Source organism: Carcharhinus amblyrhynchos, chromosome 7 (assembly GCF_965287045.1).
Source record: "Carcharhinus amblyrhynchos chromosome 7, sCarAmb.v2.hapA, whole genome shotgun sequence".
Lineage (NCBI taxonomy): Eukaryota > Metazoa > Chordata > Chondrichthyes > Carcharhiniformes > Carcharhinidae > Carcharhinus > Carcharhinus amblyrhynchos.
The window spans coordinates 61,858,438-61,876,931 of record NC_137330.1 but is presented as its reverse complement, the minus strand read 5'-3'; the positions used below and the strand labels follow the sequence as shown (position 1 = coordinate 61,876,931).

The following is an 18,494-nucleotide window of genomic DNA, read 5'->3' as shown; positions in this document are numbered from 1 at the left end:
TGCCTCCCCATTGCAGGGTCAAGGACTTCCCTGAGCGATTGCAGGACATTCTTAAGAGGGAGCGTGAGCAGCCAGAAGTCTTTGTACATATTGTTACCAACTACACTGGTAGGAAAAGAGATGAGGTCCTGAAATGTGAATATAGAGCGAGTTAGGCAGAAGGCTGAAGTGCAGGACCTCGAAGGTAGTAATTTCAGGGCTACTACTACTGCCACATGCTAGTGAGTATGAATAGGAGGATTAGGCAGATGAATGCCTGGCTTCAGAGCTAGTACAGGGGGCAGGGATTTAGATTTTTGGATCATTGTGATCTTTTCTGGGGAAGGGCTGACCTGTTCAAGAGGGATGGGTTACATCTGAACTGGAGGGGGACTAGCACCCTGGCCGGGAGATTTTCTAGAGCCATTCGGGAAGGTTTAAACTAGTTTGGCAGGGCGTAGAATCCAAAGCAGAAGGGAGACAGAAGAGAAGTGTGAGGGCAGCACAGAAGTTAAAGAGCACATTAAGTAGTAAAGGCAGTGTCAGTAATTCTAGCACCAGACAGATCAGGTAAAAGCAAGGCAGAGAGCAAGGGAAGTCCAGATTAAACTGTATTTATTTTAATGCAAGAGACCTGACAGGGCAAAGCAGATGAACTCAGGGCATGGATAGATAGGTGGGACTGGGATATTATAGTAATTACTGAAATATGGCTAAGGGAGAGACAGAACTGGCAGCTCAATGTTCCAGGGTATAGATGCTATAAACATTATGCTGAACAGTATGGGTGCAAGCACACAGCCCTGTTCGACGCCATTGGGGACTGGGAATGCCTCAGAGGATTCTCCACTATCCAGTATTCTGGCCATCATGGAACTGGCGTACCATCTGAATGAATCTGGGGGGGGCAGCCGAACTTTGACATGATCCTCCACAGGCCTTGTCGGCTTAACAGTATCAAAGGCTTTCATGAGGTCAACAAAGGTTGTGTAGAACTCGCGATTCTGCTCCTGACACTTCTTCTGAAGTTGGCATGCAGCAAAAATCATGTCAGTGGTCCCACAACCTTTGCGGATGCCACACTGACTCTGGAAGCAGGCCCAGCTCCGGATGAGTGACCAGACGATTTAGCAGGACTCTTGCGAGGGTTTTTCCTGTGATGGAGAGCAGCAGATTCCTCAGTGGTTGTCGCATACTTTGCCCTTCCTCTTGTAGAGGTGTACGATGGAAGCGTCTTTAAGTTCCTGAGGAATGGATCCTTGCTTCCAAAAGGACTGGAACAACTCGGTGAGCTTCTCGATAAGTGCAGAACCAGTAGCTTGATAGATCTCTGCGGGTATGGCATCTACCCCTGGGGCTTTGCCACTGGATAGCTGGCTGACAGCTTTCATGACTTTGGTTACTACCGGTGGGTCATCCATGGCACTACTGATATCAACCTGGGGAATCCTGTCTATTGCTTCATCGTTAATAGATGACGGTCGGTTGAGGACGGCTTCAATGTGTTCAGCCCATCTCTGCAGGATCTGAGCCTTCTGTAATGAGAGTTGTACCATCTGTACTCAGGAGGGGGGGAAACTCCCAAAAGATCGAGGTCCATAGTGTTGAGGGCTTCATAGAACCATTTCAAGTCATTTCTGTCAGCATATCCCTGTATTTCATCTGCCTTGGTGCTTAGTCAGGCATCCTGCATTTTACACAGTTTATTCTGGACTGTCCTGCGAGCACTGGTAAAAGCATTTTTCTTGGCAGCTGAAAATGGGTCGTTCTGACAGACCTGATGAAGACGGTGCTTTTCAACAAGTAGAGCCTATATCTCCTCATCAAACCAATCATGCTGCTTGCGGGTGGAGAGCCCGAGCATCTTCAGCGCAGGTGTATGGATAGCATCCCTGAAGCATTCCCAGTCGTCCTCAGCGCAGCCTGCAAAGTGTAGGTCAGCATGCATGATTTCTAAGTCTTCAGCCAGTGCTGAAGCTATGCTGGGGTTCTTTAGCTTGGCCGCATTGATTCTTTTCATAACCTTGCTCCCTTGTGGTCGCCTCTTGGGTCTGATGCAGAGCCTCATGCCTTCATAAGAACATAAGAAATAGGAGCAGGAGTAGGCCATCTGGCCCTTCGAGCCTGCCCCGCCATTCAATAAGATCATGGCTGATCTGTCGTGGCTCAGTTCCACATTCCCACCCTCTCCCCATAACCCTTAATCCCCTCGCTTATCAAAAACCCATCAACCCGCGTCTTAAAAATATTTAGCGAGGTAGCCTCCACCACTTCAACGGGCAGAGAATTCCAGAGACAGTGTTGCTGGAATCAGCCTCAAGTACAGAGTGGATGGGAAGCTTTTCAACCTGAGGAGACTTCAAGCTATTACCAAAGTGAAGGAGACTGTTCTGAGAGATTTCCTCTTTGCCGATGACTGTGCCCTGTATGCTGGCTCAGAGCCAGAGATGCAAGTCAGTATGAACGAATTTTCCACGGCTTGTGACAACTTTGGACTCACCATCAACATTAAAATGACCGAAGTCATGCACCAGCCTGCTCCTCATGCACCGTACACAAAACCCATAATACAATCAAAGGGCAGAAACTACCGGCAATGGCTCAGTTCACTTATCTTGGCAGCACCCTCTCCCAAGCAGTGATGATTGATGCAGAAGTTAACTGCAGAATAGCAAAGCCAAGTTCTGCTTTTGGTAGACTGCGCTCCACTGTATGGAAACGTCAAGGAATCAGCCCAGCAACAAAACTGAAGGTCTACAGCGCCATGATACTCACTACCTTCTTGTATGCCTGTGAAACGTGGACTGTGTATCGAAGGCATGCAAGACAGCTCAATCATTTCCACATGACTTGTCTTTGCAGAATATTATGCATCAGATGGCAAGACAAGGTACCAGACACTGAAGTTCTCTCTGGAGCAAGTCTACCATCAGTCCACACTGATGATGACTGAGTCATCAGACCCGGTGGGCAGGTCATGTCATCCGTATGTCAGACAACCACATACCCAAGCAGCTCCTTTTTGGGGAACACTCTGCTGGAAAACACTCACATGGAGGGCAGAAGAAATGTTTCAAAGACACACTCAAAGCCTCCTTGAAGTTGCTTGACATTGACATGACCACCTGGGAAACGCTGGCACAAAACCACCCTACCTGGCACTGCCTCATCCACAAAGGCTGTCAAGCTCATGAAGCAAGGTGTATTGCTGAAGCACAACTTACGCACGAGCTGCACAAGTCCAGAGCCACCAGTGCAACAACTACAGTGTCGACACAAGTCTGTCCAATATGTGCCAGGACACTCCGTGCCAGGACACTCCGTGCCCGAATTGGCCTGATCAGTCATCTTTGGACACAGCAACCAGCCTCAAAATGAGTAATGGTATCAAGGTCCTCATCAAGGACGATGGACGAACAACATAGATGCTATAGGAACGATAGAACAGGAGGTGAGGGGGGGGTGGGGGGGGGAGTTGTACTTTTGATTAGGGAAAGCTTCACAGCCGTACTGAGAGGGGATATATGCGAGGGTTTGGCCATTGAGTCTATGGGTAGAACTAAGAAATAAGAAGGGGGAAATCACACTGATAGGGTTTGTACTATAGGTCCCCAAATATTTGGTGGCAAATTGAGGAGCAAATATGTAAGATAACAGATAGCTCCAGAAAAAAAAGGCTGGTAATAGTCAGAGATTTTAAACTTTTCCAACATTGACTAGGACAGCCATAGTATTAAAGGGGTGGATGGAGAGAATTTTGTTGAGTGTATTCTCATTCAGTATGTGGATGGCCCAACTAGAGAGGGGGCAAAACTTGACCTCCTCTTGAGGAATAAGGAAGGGCAGGTGACAGAAGTGTTAGTGAGCGATCACTTTGGGACCAGTGACCATAATTCTATTGGTTTTAAGACAGCTATGGAGAATGATAGGTCTGGCCCAAAGTTAAAATTCTAAATTGGGGCAAGGTCAATTTTGATGGTTTCAGGCAGGAACTTTCAAAAGTTAATTAGGGGAGTCTGTGGGAAGGCAAAGGGACATCTGACAAGTAGCATGCTTTCAAAAGTGTGTTAACCAGGGTTCAGGGTAAACACATTCCTCTTAAAGTGACGGGCAAGGCTGGCAGAAGTAGGGAATCCTGGATGACTCAGAATATTGAGGCAAGGATATTGAGAAAGAGGCACATGACATGCATAGGCAGCTGGGATCAAGTGAATCCCTTGGTGTTTAGGTGATGTATCAGTATAGTTAAGAGAGAAATCAGGAGGGCAAAAAGGAGACATGAGACTGTTTCGGCAAATAAGGCAAAGGGAAATCCAAAGAGCTTCTACAAATACATAAAGGACGAAAGAGTAACTAGGGAGGAAGTAGGGCCTCTTAAGGATCAACAAGGTCATCTACGTGTGGATCCACAAGAGATAGGTGAGATCCTAAATGAATATTTCTCATCAGTATTTACTATTGAGAAAAGCATGGATGTTAGGGAACATGGGAAAATAAATAGTGATGTCTTGAGCAGTGTACATATTACAAAGGAGGTGGTGCTCAAAGTCTTAAAGCGCATCAAGGTCGATAAATCCCTGGAACCTGGTGGTGTATCCCAGGGCATTGTGGGAGGCTAGGGAGGAAATTGCGGGTCCCTTAGCCAAGATATTTGAATCATCAATAGTCACGGGTGAGGTGCCTGAAGATTGGAGAGTGGAAAATGTTGTGCCTTTGTTTAAAAAGGGCTGCAGGGAAAAGCCTGGGAACTACAGGCCAGTGAGCCTCACATCCATGGTGGGTAAACTGTTGGAAGGTATTTTGAAATACAGGATCTACAGGCATTTAGAGACACAAGGACTGATTAGGGACAGTCAGCATGGCTTTGTGAGCGGAAAATCATGTCTCACAAATTTGACTGAGTTTTTTGAAGGGGTAACCAAGAAGGTAGATGAGGGCAGTGCAGTTGACGTTGTCTACATGGACTTTAGCAAGGCCTTTGACAAGGTACTGCATAGTAGGTCGTTGTGTGAGGTTAAATCTCATGGGATTCAGGGTGAGATATCTAAATGGATACAAAAGTGGCTTCTTGGCAAAAGCCAGAGGGTGGTTGTGGAGGGTTATTTTTCAAACTGGGGGCCTGTGACAAGTAGTGTGCCTCAGGGGTGAGTGCTGGGTCCACTGTTATTTGTCATGTATATTAATGATATGGATGAGAATATAGGAGGCATAGTTAGTAAGTTTGCAGATGACACCAAGATTGGTAGCATAGTGGATAGTGAAGAAAGTTATCTCCAATTGCAATGGGATCTTGATCAATTGCCCCAGTGGGCTGACGAATAGCAGATGGAGTTTAATTTAGACAAATGAGAGGTGATGCATTTTGGTACACCAAATCAGGACAGGACTTACTCAGTTAATGGTAGGGCGTTGGGGAGAGTTACAAAACAAAGGGATCTAGGGTTACGTGCTCACAGCTCCTTGAAAGTGAAGCTACATGTGGACACGGTGGTGAAGGCGGCATTCAGCATGCTTGGTTTCAACGGTCAGAACATTGAATACAGGAGTTAGGAGGTCTTGTTGAAGTTGTACAAGACATTGGTATGGCCACATTTGGCATACTGTGTGCAATTCTGATTGCCCTTTTATAGGAAGGATATTATTAAACTAGAAAGAGTGCAGAAAACATTTACTAGGATGCTACCGGGACTTGATGGATTGAGCTATAAGGATAGGCTGGATAGACTGGGATTTTTTTTTCTCTGGAGCGCAAGAGGCTGAGGGGTGACCTTATAAAGGTTTACAAAATAATGAGGGGCACAGATCAGCTAGATAGTCAATATCTTTTCCCAAAGGTAGGGGAGTCAAAACTAGAGGGCATTGGTTTAAGGTGAGAGGGGAGAGATACAAAAGTGTCCAGAGGGGCAACTGTTTCACACAGAGGGTGGTGAGTGTCTGGAACAAGCTGCCAGAGGCAGGTACACTTTTGTCTTTTAAAAATCAGATAGTTACATGGGTACGATGGTTATGGAGGGATATGGGCAACCGGAACTAGCTTAGGGGTTTTAAAAAAGAAAGGGCGGCAAGGATATGTTGTGCCGAAGGGCCTATTTCCATGCTGTAAGCCTCTACGACTCTATGACCTGAGTTTATTCAGCAATTTCTCCTTTTATTGCAGTATTACCCCTTTTCTTTTGGAGGCATGTTTACAGTGTGTGCCTGTAGACTTTCCCTTTTGAATGCTGCCCTCTGGTCTGTCACTGATTTTTCTTCAAGTAGCTGCAGCCAGTCCACTTTCACTAGATCACTTTGAAGCTACGTAAAACCTGTCTTTGCTCAAATTAGAACTTTTATTCCTGTTGTACCTTCACTGTTTTCTATAACTACGCTAAATTTAACTGTGTATTTGTCATTCTATGTGGTTACATAAGAACATAACAACATAAATTGGCTTCTTGGCTTCTAAATTGGTTCAGTGTCAAATTTTGCTGATAACTGCTGTGAAGCCTTGTGCTTTACTTCATCAAAGGAGCTATTTAAATTTAAGTTGTTTTTTAGTATACTAGGCATTAAATTGCACTCAACTAACCGTTTGAGGGATAGATCCTCTAAACCTCACTTTCTATTTTATAAGCCTCTACATCCATTGAATCTAAAATATTCAATGCGACTCCATGTCCACATGTCCAAGAAAAGATCCATGTTTTTACTTCCTACATTACATCAGAAGCTGCTCGTTTTAATTTGTTTGCCTAAGGATCAGATACAACAGCTGTGAATTCTCTTCTTCCATATCGAAAGATTTATATTACATGTTTGGCAGAGTTTGTCATTAAATTCTCAGACACTTTTAAACGTACAGGAGAAAACATGCTACTTATACAAGATTCACTGATTCTACTTGTTGAAATCAATTCCAAAAGATCTTTACACACAAACTTCAACACACAAAGGAACATTATCCAATTCAGCATAATTATTCAACATCAATAAATAAATACCCTCTCTAAATTATAAGGCATTATAAATCGAGGGTTCAAATATAGAATGAATGGATTGCCTTTGTTGAAGGTGTACACTGGTAAACTTGTTTGGGTCCTCCAATTGCACAGATTTAATTTCAACAGACCTATTATGCATCCAGGCTTATGTTTTCATTTCAGGAAATCACCATCACAGCCCATCAACATAACAAAGAACTGTACAAGTATATAAGCTATTAAGTGTTAAGCTAACGAATAAAAGTCTTGTATGAAACTATCCTCTACCTTCCATTTATTAGTTAAAACTGAGGGCAGCTATAATGTAATTCAATCACATTTTCAAGCAAAATGTGTCTGCTGGGATTTTCTCAGAAGTATTTGGCTACTAATGAATTTAACTAAATGCTTTCATTGATTAATAGTTTCTTAATATATGAAAAACTTTATAATGACTGATATATCCAAGTTTAGTATTGCTGAAAAATAAGATGCACTTTTGCCATGCACTTATTAAGGTAGCTCGCAACTGTAATGGGAAAACAATTCATGCTAGATGTGTGATTGATTGGCAAGTGGATTCTGACTGGTGGAGGGGTTGCCATGGAGAATACAACATGAAGCAGTTACCTGGCCAGCTTTATCCAAATTGGGCAGGTCAACTCAGACTGGTAAAGGTATTATTGCCCTGGGGAACGGAAAGGCAAATTGTGCGGAGGGTGTGGAGAGTCTGCAGAAGGATCTAGATAGGCTGGGCGAATGGGCCAGGAAATGGCAAATGGAATTTAATGTTGGCAAGTGTGAGGTGGTCCACTTTGGTAGGAAGAATGGTAGGAAGGACTATTACTTACGTGGCGAAAAACTGCAGCAGGTGACGGTGCAGAGGGACCTCGGGGTCCTTGTGCATGAGTCGCAAAAACCCAGCTTGCAGGTGCAGCAGGTGGTCAGGAAGGCGAATGGGATGCTGGCCTTCATAGCGAGGGGGATTGAATATAAAAGTAGGGAGGTCTTGCTGCAGCTGTATAGGGCATTGGTGAGGCCGCAGCTGGAGTACTGTGTGCAGTTTTGGGCGCCGCACCTGTGCAAGGATATTTTGGCCTTGGAGGGAGTGCAGAGGAGGTTTACTAGGCTGATACCGGAGTTGAGGGGGTTGAGCTATGAGGAGAGGCTGAATAAACTAGGCTTGTACTCGTTAGAGTTTAGAAGAATGAGGCGAGATCTCATTGAGACGTATAAGATGATGAATGGGATGGATAGGATAGAGGTGGAGAGACTCTTCCCGCTCAAAAAAAGACAGTAGGACTAGGGGGCACAGCCTCAAGATAAAGGGGAGGCGGTTTAGAACGGAGTTGAGGAGGAACTTCTTCACTCAAAGGGTGGTGAATCTCTGGAATTCTCTGCCCGTTGAAGTGGTGGAGGCTGCCTCGCTAAATATTTTTAAGAAGCGGGTTGATGGGTTCTTGATAAGAGAGGGGATTAAGGGTTATGGGGAGAGGGCGGGAAAGTGGAACTGAGCCACGACAGATCAGCCATGATCTTATTGAATGGCGGGGCAGGCTCGAAGGGCTAGATGGCCTACTCCTGCTCCTATTTCTTATGTTCTTATGTTCTTATGAATGAACCATGGAATGGCTGTTTCCTAGTCTTCTGTTTAGTTGAAAAAGACACAATGCGTGGTCATGTTCCTTTTGTCTGCAAAGGACAGGGTCCTGCGTGTGATTATACTTAGTTTCTAGCATGACTTAAGTGAGTTATACTGACAACTGTTTTTCAGAGCAATACTTAACACAATTTTGACCAGAAACATTAAAAACCCTACAGTACAGAGAGGCCATTTGGCCAATCGAGTCTGCACTGACCACAATCCCATCCAGGCCCTAACCTCATATACCTAAATAATTACCCACTAATCTCTCTAACCTACACATCTCAGAACATTAAGGGGCAATTTTAGCACAGCCAACCTACCTAACCTGCACATCTTTGGACTGTGGGAGGAAACTGGAGCACCCAGAGGAAGTCCACGCAGACACAAGGAAAATGTGCAAACTCCGCAGACAGTGACCCAAGCCAGGAATCGAACCCAGGTCCCTGCAGCTGTGAAGCAGCAATGCTAACCACTGTGCTACCGTGCCGCTAGTTTTAAAAATTCATCAGCCTAGACCAGGAGAGGGCGTTTGACAGAATTTCACACCTACATGATGGATGTGCTCTCCAAAATAGATTTTGGGGAGGGAATACGCAATTGAATCCAACTGCTCTGCATAGACATCAGTAGCAAGTCTCAATGGGTGGCAATCAGATAGCTTTCAGATCAGATCTGCAGTCAGGCAGAGTTGCGCTCTCTCCTCCGTCCTTTTTGTGTGTTGCATCAAACCCTTTGCTGAGTCCATCAGAAAGGACCCTGTCATTAAACGAGTTACCATCCCAGGTAGCAGAGGAACATTGGTCAAAGCCTCCCTGTATTTGGATGACGTGGCAGTCTTCTGCTCGGACCTGTCATCTGTTCAAAGTCCTCCAAGTCTGTGAGCAGTTCAAACTGGCCTTGGGAGCCAAAGTCACCTGGGGCAAGAGCGAAGCCATATTCTTCGGGAACTAGGCCGACCGATCCTTTGTCCCCTCCACTGCCAGGGCAGACTACCTTAAGGTACTGGGGTTTGGTTTGGAGTGGTGGGACCATGTGCCAAAAATTGGGAACAGCGCATTGCCAAATGCTTGTGGGTTTGTGGAAGCAATGCTCCCTATCACCGGCAAAAACCTAGTCATCCAGTATGAGGTACTGTTTGTTTTGTAGTACAAGTCTGGCCAATTCCCAAATCCTGCACAGCAGCAGTCACCTGAGCCATCTTCAAATTTATCTGGAAATCTAAGATGGATCGTGGCTGGAGGGAAATGATGCATAAATCTCTGGAGAATGGAGGGAGAAATGTTCCCAATGCCACCCTCATCCTGATGGTCACTTTTGTGTGTGGCTGCATCAAGCTGTGTGTACATCCTCAGTACGCTGACACCAAGGGCCACTACTTTGAGGTTTTAACTGTCCCGAGTGTTGTGGAGGATGAGTCTAGCCAAGCTGCCACAGAATGCTCCAAGTAGTTGGACCGTACCGCAGCACCTGTCTTTTGTGGAGAAATTTGTCCAGAATTACACCTTTGATGGAGATCAAGCAGTAGTCAGCGTTACTGTCCTCGAGGCCATGAGGAGAAAGGAGATGGTGGATCCTGTTGGATGGTTCCTTGAGCAGACTGTCAGTGTCATTTGGCTGAATGCCTCATCACCAGAACTTTCAAACAAGCACTAAGACCTGGTGCTGGTGGTGAGAAGGGCACTTCCCGTCAGATCCTTCAAGCACGCCCAAGGTCTCAACACCTCGAAGGGGCTACAGGGGTGATGAGATGGTCACACACCTCCTTATGGAGCATGTCTTTGCAAAGGAGGTCTGGAGTGAGATGCAATGATATTTGTCAAAGTTCATCCTTAATATCTCTGTGATGGAGGACTCTGTGCTCTTTAGGCTGTTTCCAGGGACGCACACCAAGACAGATATCAACTACTGCTGGAGGGTCATCAACTCAGTGGAGGACGCTCTTTCATCCACCCGAAACTTGCTGATCTTCCAGTGCAAAGATCTGTCCTCGACTGAAGTCACGTAGACTGGCACATTTCAAGATCTAGGTCTTTGTGCTGAGGGACACACTCAAGCTCGGAGCAGCTGCAGCAAACACACAACGGGGAAAGGCCACTCTTTAAAGCCTTTCAAGGAAGACCGAGGGGCCAGTGAATGTAAAAAAAACCCTCGGGCTATGTAACTATGTGCAACCTGTAAAAACAGCCCACAGTGAAATATGACAAATCTATATAGTTTGTCGAAGAACTGAACTGTAATATACGAAATATCTTGGAACTGAGCACTGCAAAATTTTAAGGAAGTTAAGGAAATTGTAAATATGACTGATTTTGTGCTGTTTGTAATGACTGGAAGTAATGGTTTATTTCAGAATATTTATGAAAAAGTATAACCCTGATAAGTGTGAGGTGATTCATTTTGGTAAGACAAACGTGAATGCGGATTACAGGGTCAACAGCAGGGTTACATAAGAACATAAGAAATAGGAGCAGGAGTAGGCCATCTAGCCCTTCGAGCCTGCCCCGCCATTAAATAAGGTCATGGCTGATTTGAAGTGGATCAGTTCTACTTTCCCGCTTTGTCCCCATAACCCTTAATTCCCTTGTCTATCAGAAATCTGCCTACCCGTGACTTAAATATATTCAGCGAGGTAGCCTTCACTACTTCAATGGGCAGAGAATTCCAGAGATTCACCACTCTTTGAGTGAAGAAGTTCCTCCTCAACTCTATTCTAAACTGCCCCCCCCTTTATTTTGAGGCTGTGCCCTCTAAGGAATGTGGAGGAACAGAGAGATCTTGGGGTTCATATCCACAGATCTCTGAAGGTTGCCACTCAAGTGGACAGAGCCGCGAAGAAGGCTCATAGTATGTTAGCATTTATTAACAGGGGGTTTTAAGAGTCGTGGGGTTATGCTGCAACTAGACCGGACGTTGGTGAGACCACATTTGGAATATTATGTACAGTTCTGGTCACCTCATAATAAGGAGGATGTGGAAGCACTGGAGAGAGTGCAGAGGAGATTTACCAGGATGCTGCCTGGTTTGGAGGGTGGGTCTCATGAAGAAAGGTTGAGGGAGCTGGGGCTTTTCTCTTCAGAGCGGAGGACAACGAGAGACGACTTAGAGGTTTATAAGATGATGAGAGGGATTGATAGAGTGGACGTGCAGGGACTATTTCCCGTGTGGATGTAGCTGTTACTAGGGGACATAAGTATAAGGTTCATGGTGGGAGATATAGGAGGGATGTCCGAGGTAGTTTCTTCATCCAGAGAGTGGTTAGGGTGTGGAATAGACTGCCTGCTATGATAGCGGAGTCAGACACTTTAGGAACTTTCAAACGGTTACTGGATAGGCACATGGAGCACTCCAGGATTATAGGGAGGGGATAGCTTGATCTTGGGATTGGACGTAGCTCGGCACAACATTGAGGGCCGAAGGGCCTGTACTGTGCTGTAATGTTCTATGTTCTATATTTTTGAAATATAAAAGGTTTTTAAGTGAGTAGCTTCTTGGCCTTTTGGCTAAGATCAAGCGTAGTTTTGCTATCCTGCACTTGATAGAAGTCAACGCGGTTACATTGAGGCTTCAGTTGAAGCAATTTTTTAAAACGGCATCTACGCCTTTTGGCTAAGATGCAAATGAGATCAAACATGGAGGGGATGCAAAGCTTGCTCCTATCAGCTTGGATCATGTAGATCAAGCTCAAAACAGGAAGAGGCCAGCCTGTCTCGTCAGCTTGTAACTGTATTGTCTCATTTTTTGAGACTTTGAATTGGACTTTGATTGGATATAACTTAAAAAAAATTTAAGTAGCAATCAGAATTGCCATTTTAAATGTCAGCATGCAAGTGGAGCAACTTCAAGCTTGCCAGCATATTTCAATGCCATGCCTTCGGCGAAATACTTTATAGCGCAATGGTTAAGAGTATTGGGCACCTCAGAAAACAACGTTATGATTTCCACGTGCTTTGCCAGGAAGTTGCTATCTGATTTGTTCCTTAATAACAGTTGGCACTGATAGCCTCACCGTTCCTTTTAATTGCAACACCTGGGTCATAATCACAGGAGCGATGTACTAACATCCAGTGTACAGTTTCAATGCTTCAGGTTTTATTCATTGTTCTTTTATCTTTACAGAGCAACGAATATTTGGCCAGTCTTTTTGGTTTAATAACTAATGTACACCATGCTTATCTTCTTTGTATCTTAAACATTTTCATCTTTTCCACCCTCTCTGTGCTTAGTTCCTTCATTTTGGAGGCAAAAGCAATAAAATTGTCAGTTGACCAAATTTTAAAAACTTCAAAGGTTGATTTTCGAATAGACAAAAAGAGGATTGACAGCAATTTACTAAAGATACAACTCTGTCAACTACTGACATGCTTTTCAACATCATAAGCAAGAGCAGAACAACCACTGCAATGATAATCAGTGGTTACTCACACATGATAATGCCTCAACAACTAATCTCTTCACAATATTTTACGACTTAAGTTTAAGAACAACAATGCAATGGTGCAGTATAAAAGGATATCGTCCTCAAAATTTCTACATCATTAACTTTAGAATGTCGATTTGTTTTGGCCTTAATACGATTAATTTGGAACTTTTCCATTGCCCTTTAAACTCCATTTTAATAATATTTTCTGGGAAAACAGTTCCCCTCCCCTTGAAACATTTGTCTGTCTAACTAATGTCCAATAAATTAATCACTGGCCACAGTCCTTCTGTATACTTTGTACTCAGACACTTGCAAAGTTATCTACAATTTACGAGTGCAGACTTAAAAAGACCAACTGCATCATAAACCTGTTCAGGTACTAAGTTTTGCTTCAACCAGCCTTTCCATAAAATCACTGGGCATTTAACTACTTCAACATGATAAAAGTCTACTTGTCCATTTCCACTGAAAATACTGCCACGAGTTCCAGTTCAAAGCTTTTAAATAGCTTATTTCTCACATTCCAGGATAACTTGGAAGTGAGCATATTAAATAACTTCTCATCAGGAGTAGGTATTCTGTACTCTAATAATCCAGTCATATAACATTCAAACGAAGTACATATGTCATCAGTAATATAAAGCCAAAACACTACAAATGCTAGAATCTGAAAAAAACAGCAAGTGCTAGAGAAACTCAGCAGATCTGACAGCATCTATGGAGAGAGAAACTCGACTGTTTCAAGTTTGGATGACTCTTGTTCAGGGCTGATAAAGGGTCATCCAGACTCGGAACGTTAGCTCTATTTTCTCTCCACAGATGTGATCTGTGGACCTGCTGAGTTTCTCCAGCAGTTTCTGTTTTTGCTGTCAGTAATAGTCACATAATCCTTTTGTTTAATGTCATATTCACATTAAATAAAATTCTCCTTACCTCAAGTTCATAGGTGGATTCTGAACCATCCAACATAAGTACCTTGCAGTGCGCAATTTTAATCTTCTTGGGGATTTTCAGAGGGGATTTTTTGCTTACATCTTCATCTTTCCGAAGCTCTTCGCCTTTATTACTTCCCTCCTTTATCTCCTCTGTCAGCACGTCAGCATTGTTCACCTCCGCATTATTTACATCTGCATCCTCTTCCAAGGATTTGACAATCTTTTCCTCTTCTTTAACTGGCTGCAAAAGTAAATTCAAGTTTGAATTTATTTCAGTGAGCTTCAAAATATAATCATTTGAATCGATTAATTCAAAAATGTTTGCCTGTTTACAAGGTCAGAAGTATTTACATTTTCTATTCCTGCATCTATACTGAATCTAAGTTTCATTCTGCAAGTCTGAAGCAGCAGCAGCATGGAAGTCAAACGTCATCAGGAATATCGGCAATCAGCATTGTTTTTCATTGATTTCTGTAACCACACACCGTTGGCCTGTAGTGGTGCAAGTTTCTACGGAATTATAGGCTTATTGCCTCAACTGCAGTAAGGAATATCATGCAAAACTACCACCCTACAAAAGAATATAATCCCTTGTGGGCAATGTTACAGGAAGTCAGGAGGCCAGATTTATAACATGTTAAAAGTCTTGTCTATTAAGTCATTCTGTCACACTTGCTCCTGCAAAATCAATTGCCCAAATCTGTTCCTTGCACTCTTATTGTGATTAAGATTTTGTTGGCTTTCAATACTTGGTGAATTCAATGAAGTTTCTCGTTGGATATTTCAATTTCCCAACTGTTTCTGCTTCTCAAGGCCTGTCCATCTTTGAAAAGTTCCCCCACAAGAACCGCTAGGCATCAACTGCTCAATTTTAAGCAATTATCGTCTTATTGCTGAACAACTCAAACCTTTTGCATTCCTCAAAGCTGCTTTGCATTCCTTACCAGATCTTCAAAGCTTGGCCTCTCTAGAAAAAGGCAGCACAGAGACCCATGGAGAACTCCACCAGTCAGGCCAGAGGAGGAAATAAGACAAATCCATTTTTTTTTATGGCACCAGCTTTCATATGGCAAGTTTAAATATCCAGTGTGAATGGCTGGGTGGGCAACTATTAGTGAACGGGCAGGAGGATGGTATTGGCAGATGGGTTATGGGATGGATAGTTGGATCAGATCAGAAGGGTAGTCAAGTGGGGGCCTAGCCAGGTCGGATCAGGGATAGTCAAAGTATCAGGGAGGAGCATCAGTTCCATAGTTAACCTAGAGGTTACAAGTGATTTTAATCCTTCGTAACTTTTCTGGCTAACAAAAATCCATTCCTGGAACGTGGGATCACTGGCTGATTGAGCTTGCACATCCCCAGTTGTCCTTGAACTGAATGGTTTGCTCGGCCATTTCGGAGAGTATTTAAGAGTAAACCACGTTGCTGTGGACCGATTTTTATGAAATTTAAATTTTACCATCTGCTGTGGTGGGAGGCAGTTGGAACCAAAGTTTGTGACTTATATCATTGTTTCAAATGGTTCCTACTGCAAGGCAATTTCCCAAAAGAAGTTTGAGCCCCCTTGGAAATTGCTGTGCAATCTTGTGGGGATCTGCGGGTGGGGAGGTACCCAATCCCTTTTTTTTCCCCTCAGGTACCCTCAGTACAATGCCCAACTGCTCATAAGTTATAGGCCAAACTGTTCTACTTCATGGAGACTGCTGCCGTCAATGCTGATCTGCAGCAGGTTGCAATATCCTCCGGTCGTGGTTGGTACAACACTTCTGTTTTCATTACTGTTATCTGATACTAAGACAAAAGGCATTTGCTGCGAGAGAAACCATTCACAATGAACTGCATTGCTTCCTATTTGTGTGCCAGAGGGCACAAACGTCAGTAAACAGAAACTCTCCGATGAGCTCTTCTTCTGTTCGGTATGTGTCAGTAAGTGTCACATGGGAAAACATCTAAGTTTTTAATTCACATTTAGTTAATTGGTTATGGTATTGTGATTTATCAGATAAACCTAACAGCCAGGCACTAATTTTGCTCTAGAGACGTTATGTTTTTAAGAATGAAAGGACTGGAAATACTCCTGGTTCGAGACTGAATTGTGCAGCTGCACGTACAAATGAATCTAACATAGTGCTGAAAAACAGGAATTGAATTTTCTGATGGGGAGGTCAACTTGCAACATAAAAATATTTTTCAGCTTCATGCCTTGGAGATGCCATGAGGGGAGCCTGCTGTATGTAGGTCTATGATATGAGTGAAAGAGAATGGAAGTCAGAATGTTGCTGTAGCCTTTTTTAAAAAATGGCTTGAGTGAATTGCGCTAACTTTCACAGAATTATATATTTAAACCTCTAGATGTCTCTGTTCAACTACAGCATCTTTCCAATAAGTGCAAACATCTGTTCCTTATTTTTCTTCACAAAATGTATAAACGTGTTTATCTATGTTGTGATGCATCTTTTACCAGTCTGTCTGTTTCTCCGTAATATCTATGCATTCTTGATGTCTTCTCAAAGCCCTCAAGACTTGTAAATTAGCAAATCTCAAGATACTACTCGTTATGCTCAAATTAAAATCAACCAAATGTAGTGAGAAATATTATCTCTGCATTGGGCCTGCACTGAGGGTTTTAAACTAAACAAGGGGTGCTAAGAGATCAAGCTTGGGTAGATGCAGAAATCAGTGGGGAGAGTCAAGCAGAACACAATGGTAACATGGCAAAAGAGAGTCATAAGATGACATGAAAGGACAGACAGAAAAAAAAACCCTTAAGAATACTTCAAAGTTAAAATTTTAAAAAAAAACTTATGTAAATGTGTGTGGCATTCATAAAGTAAATTGATAGCGCACATTAAAATAAATAAATATGAACTGATGGCCATTATGGAGGCATAGCTGCAGGATGATAAGCATTGGGTCCAGAATGTTGTGGTGTGAATGTTATTTGCCAGTTGTCAGCCCAAGCTTGGATATGGTCCAGGGCTTACTGCATTTAGATATGGACTGCTTCAGTATGAGACGCCGCGATTGCAGGATGCTCAGTACCAATCACCCCACTTCTGACCTTATGATGAAAGAAAGATCATTGATGGAACAACCGAAGATGGTTGGACCTAGGACACAACCCTGACGAACTTCTGCAGTCATATCCTGGAACTGAGATGATTGACCCCCAATCACTGCAGCCATCTTCCTTTGTGTCAAGTATGACTCTAGCCAGCAGAGGATTGTCCCCGATTCCCATTAACTCCAGTTTTGCCAGGGTGCCTTGATGCCATACTCAGTAAAATGATTTCTTGCTATCAAGGGCAGTCACTCTCACTTCACCTCTGACATTCAGCTCTTTCATAAATGCTTAAACCAAAAGGTCTGGAGTTGAGTGACCCTGGCAGAACCTAAACTGAGCGTTCATGAACAGGTCATTTCTGATTAAGTGCCTCTCGATAGTGCGGTTCACGACCTCTTCCGTTATTTTACTGATGGTCGAGAGTAGATTGATGAGTGATAATTAGGCGGGTTGGCTAGGGGATAGATTAGTAGAGAAACAGTGGCAAATTTTTGTGGGGATATTTCAGAATACTCAGAATAAGCATATTTCTACTGTAAACTTGAGAAAAGGACATAAGTGTGCAAAGATGAGCAGAAAGTCAGATAATTGGTCAGAACACAAAGAACAGCAAAGAATGAAAAAGGTTAACAAAGAGAAAGGAATTAAAAGTATGAGGAAGTTGGCCAGCTAGGAAGAGTTTCTACAGCTATTTAAAAAGGAAGAGAGTAAAGGAAATGGGGGTTGGCCCTCAAGTGACAATGGAGAGTTAATAGCACATGATAAGGAAATGTTGGATGAAATAAACAGGTATTTTGCTTGTCTTCACGATAGAAGATACAAAAAACATTCCAATAATGGCTGGAAATTAGGAGGTGGGTGGAAGAGAGGAATTGGGTGAAATTACAATCACTAGATAAGTAGCATTGAGCAAACTAATGGAGCTTCAGGATGACAACTCTCCAGGTCATGATGGACTTTATCATAGGGTCTTAAAAAGAGGTGGCTAACATGGTAGATGATGCACTGGAAAATTACCATCAAAGTGCACTAGATTTTGAAAAGCTTCCATCAGACTGGAAAGTAGCAAATGTGACTTTGCTATTCAAGGGGAGGCAGAAACCAGTAAATTATAGGCCAGTTAGTTTGACATCTGTCACGGGAAGGTGCTAAAAAGTTTAAGAATTATTAGTGTCACAAGCAGGCTTACATTAACACAGCAATGAAGTTACTGTGAAAATCCCCTCGTCACCACACTCCGGCATCTGTTTGGGTACACTGAGGGAGAATTTAGCATGGCTAATCCATTTAACCAGCACATCTTTTGGACTGTGCGAGGAAACCGGAGCATCCGGAGGAAACCCCATGCAGATGCAGGGAGAACATGCAAAATCCACTCAATCACCCAAGGCTGGAATTGAACTGGGGACCCTGGTGCTAAGAGGCAGCAGTGCTAACCATTGTGCCACCATGCTACAATCAATCATTAAGGATCTGCTGGGCAGTGAGA

At 43.4% G+C, this 18,494-nt stretch overlaps 1 protein-coding gene across 21 annotated transcripts in view; it reads right to left on the bottom strand.

Moving 5' to 3' along the window:
* epb41l2 (erythrocyte membrane protein band 4.1 like 2) overlaps window positions 1-18,494 on the bottom strand; it is a 170,782-nt gene that overhangs the window by 75,942 nt on the left and 76,346 nt on the right. For all 21 annotated transcript variants that reach the window (XM_080192443.1, XM_080192452.1, XM_080192457.1 and 18 more), the window contains one exon: window positions 13,940-14,182. In XM_080192443.1, the coding sequence (XP_080048569.1) occupies window positions 13,940-14,182 (243 nt within the window). The remainder of the gene's footprint in view (window positions 1-13,939; window positions 14,183-18,494) is intronic.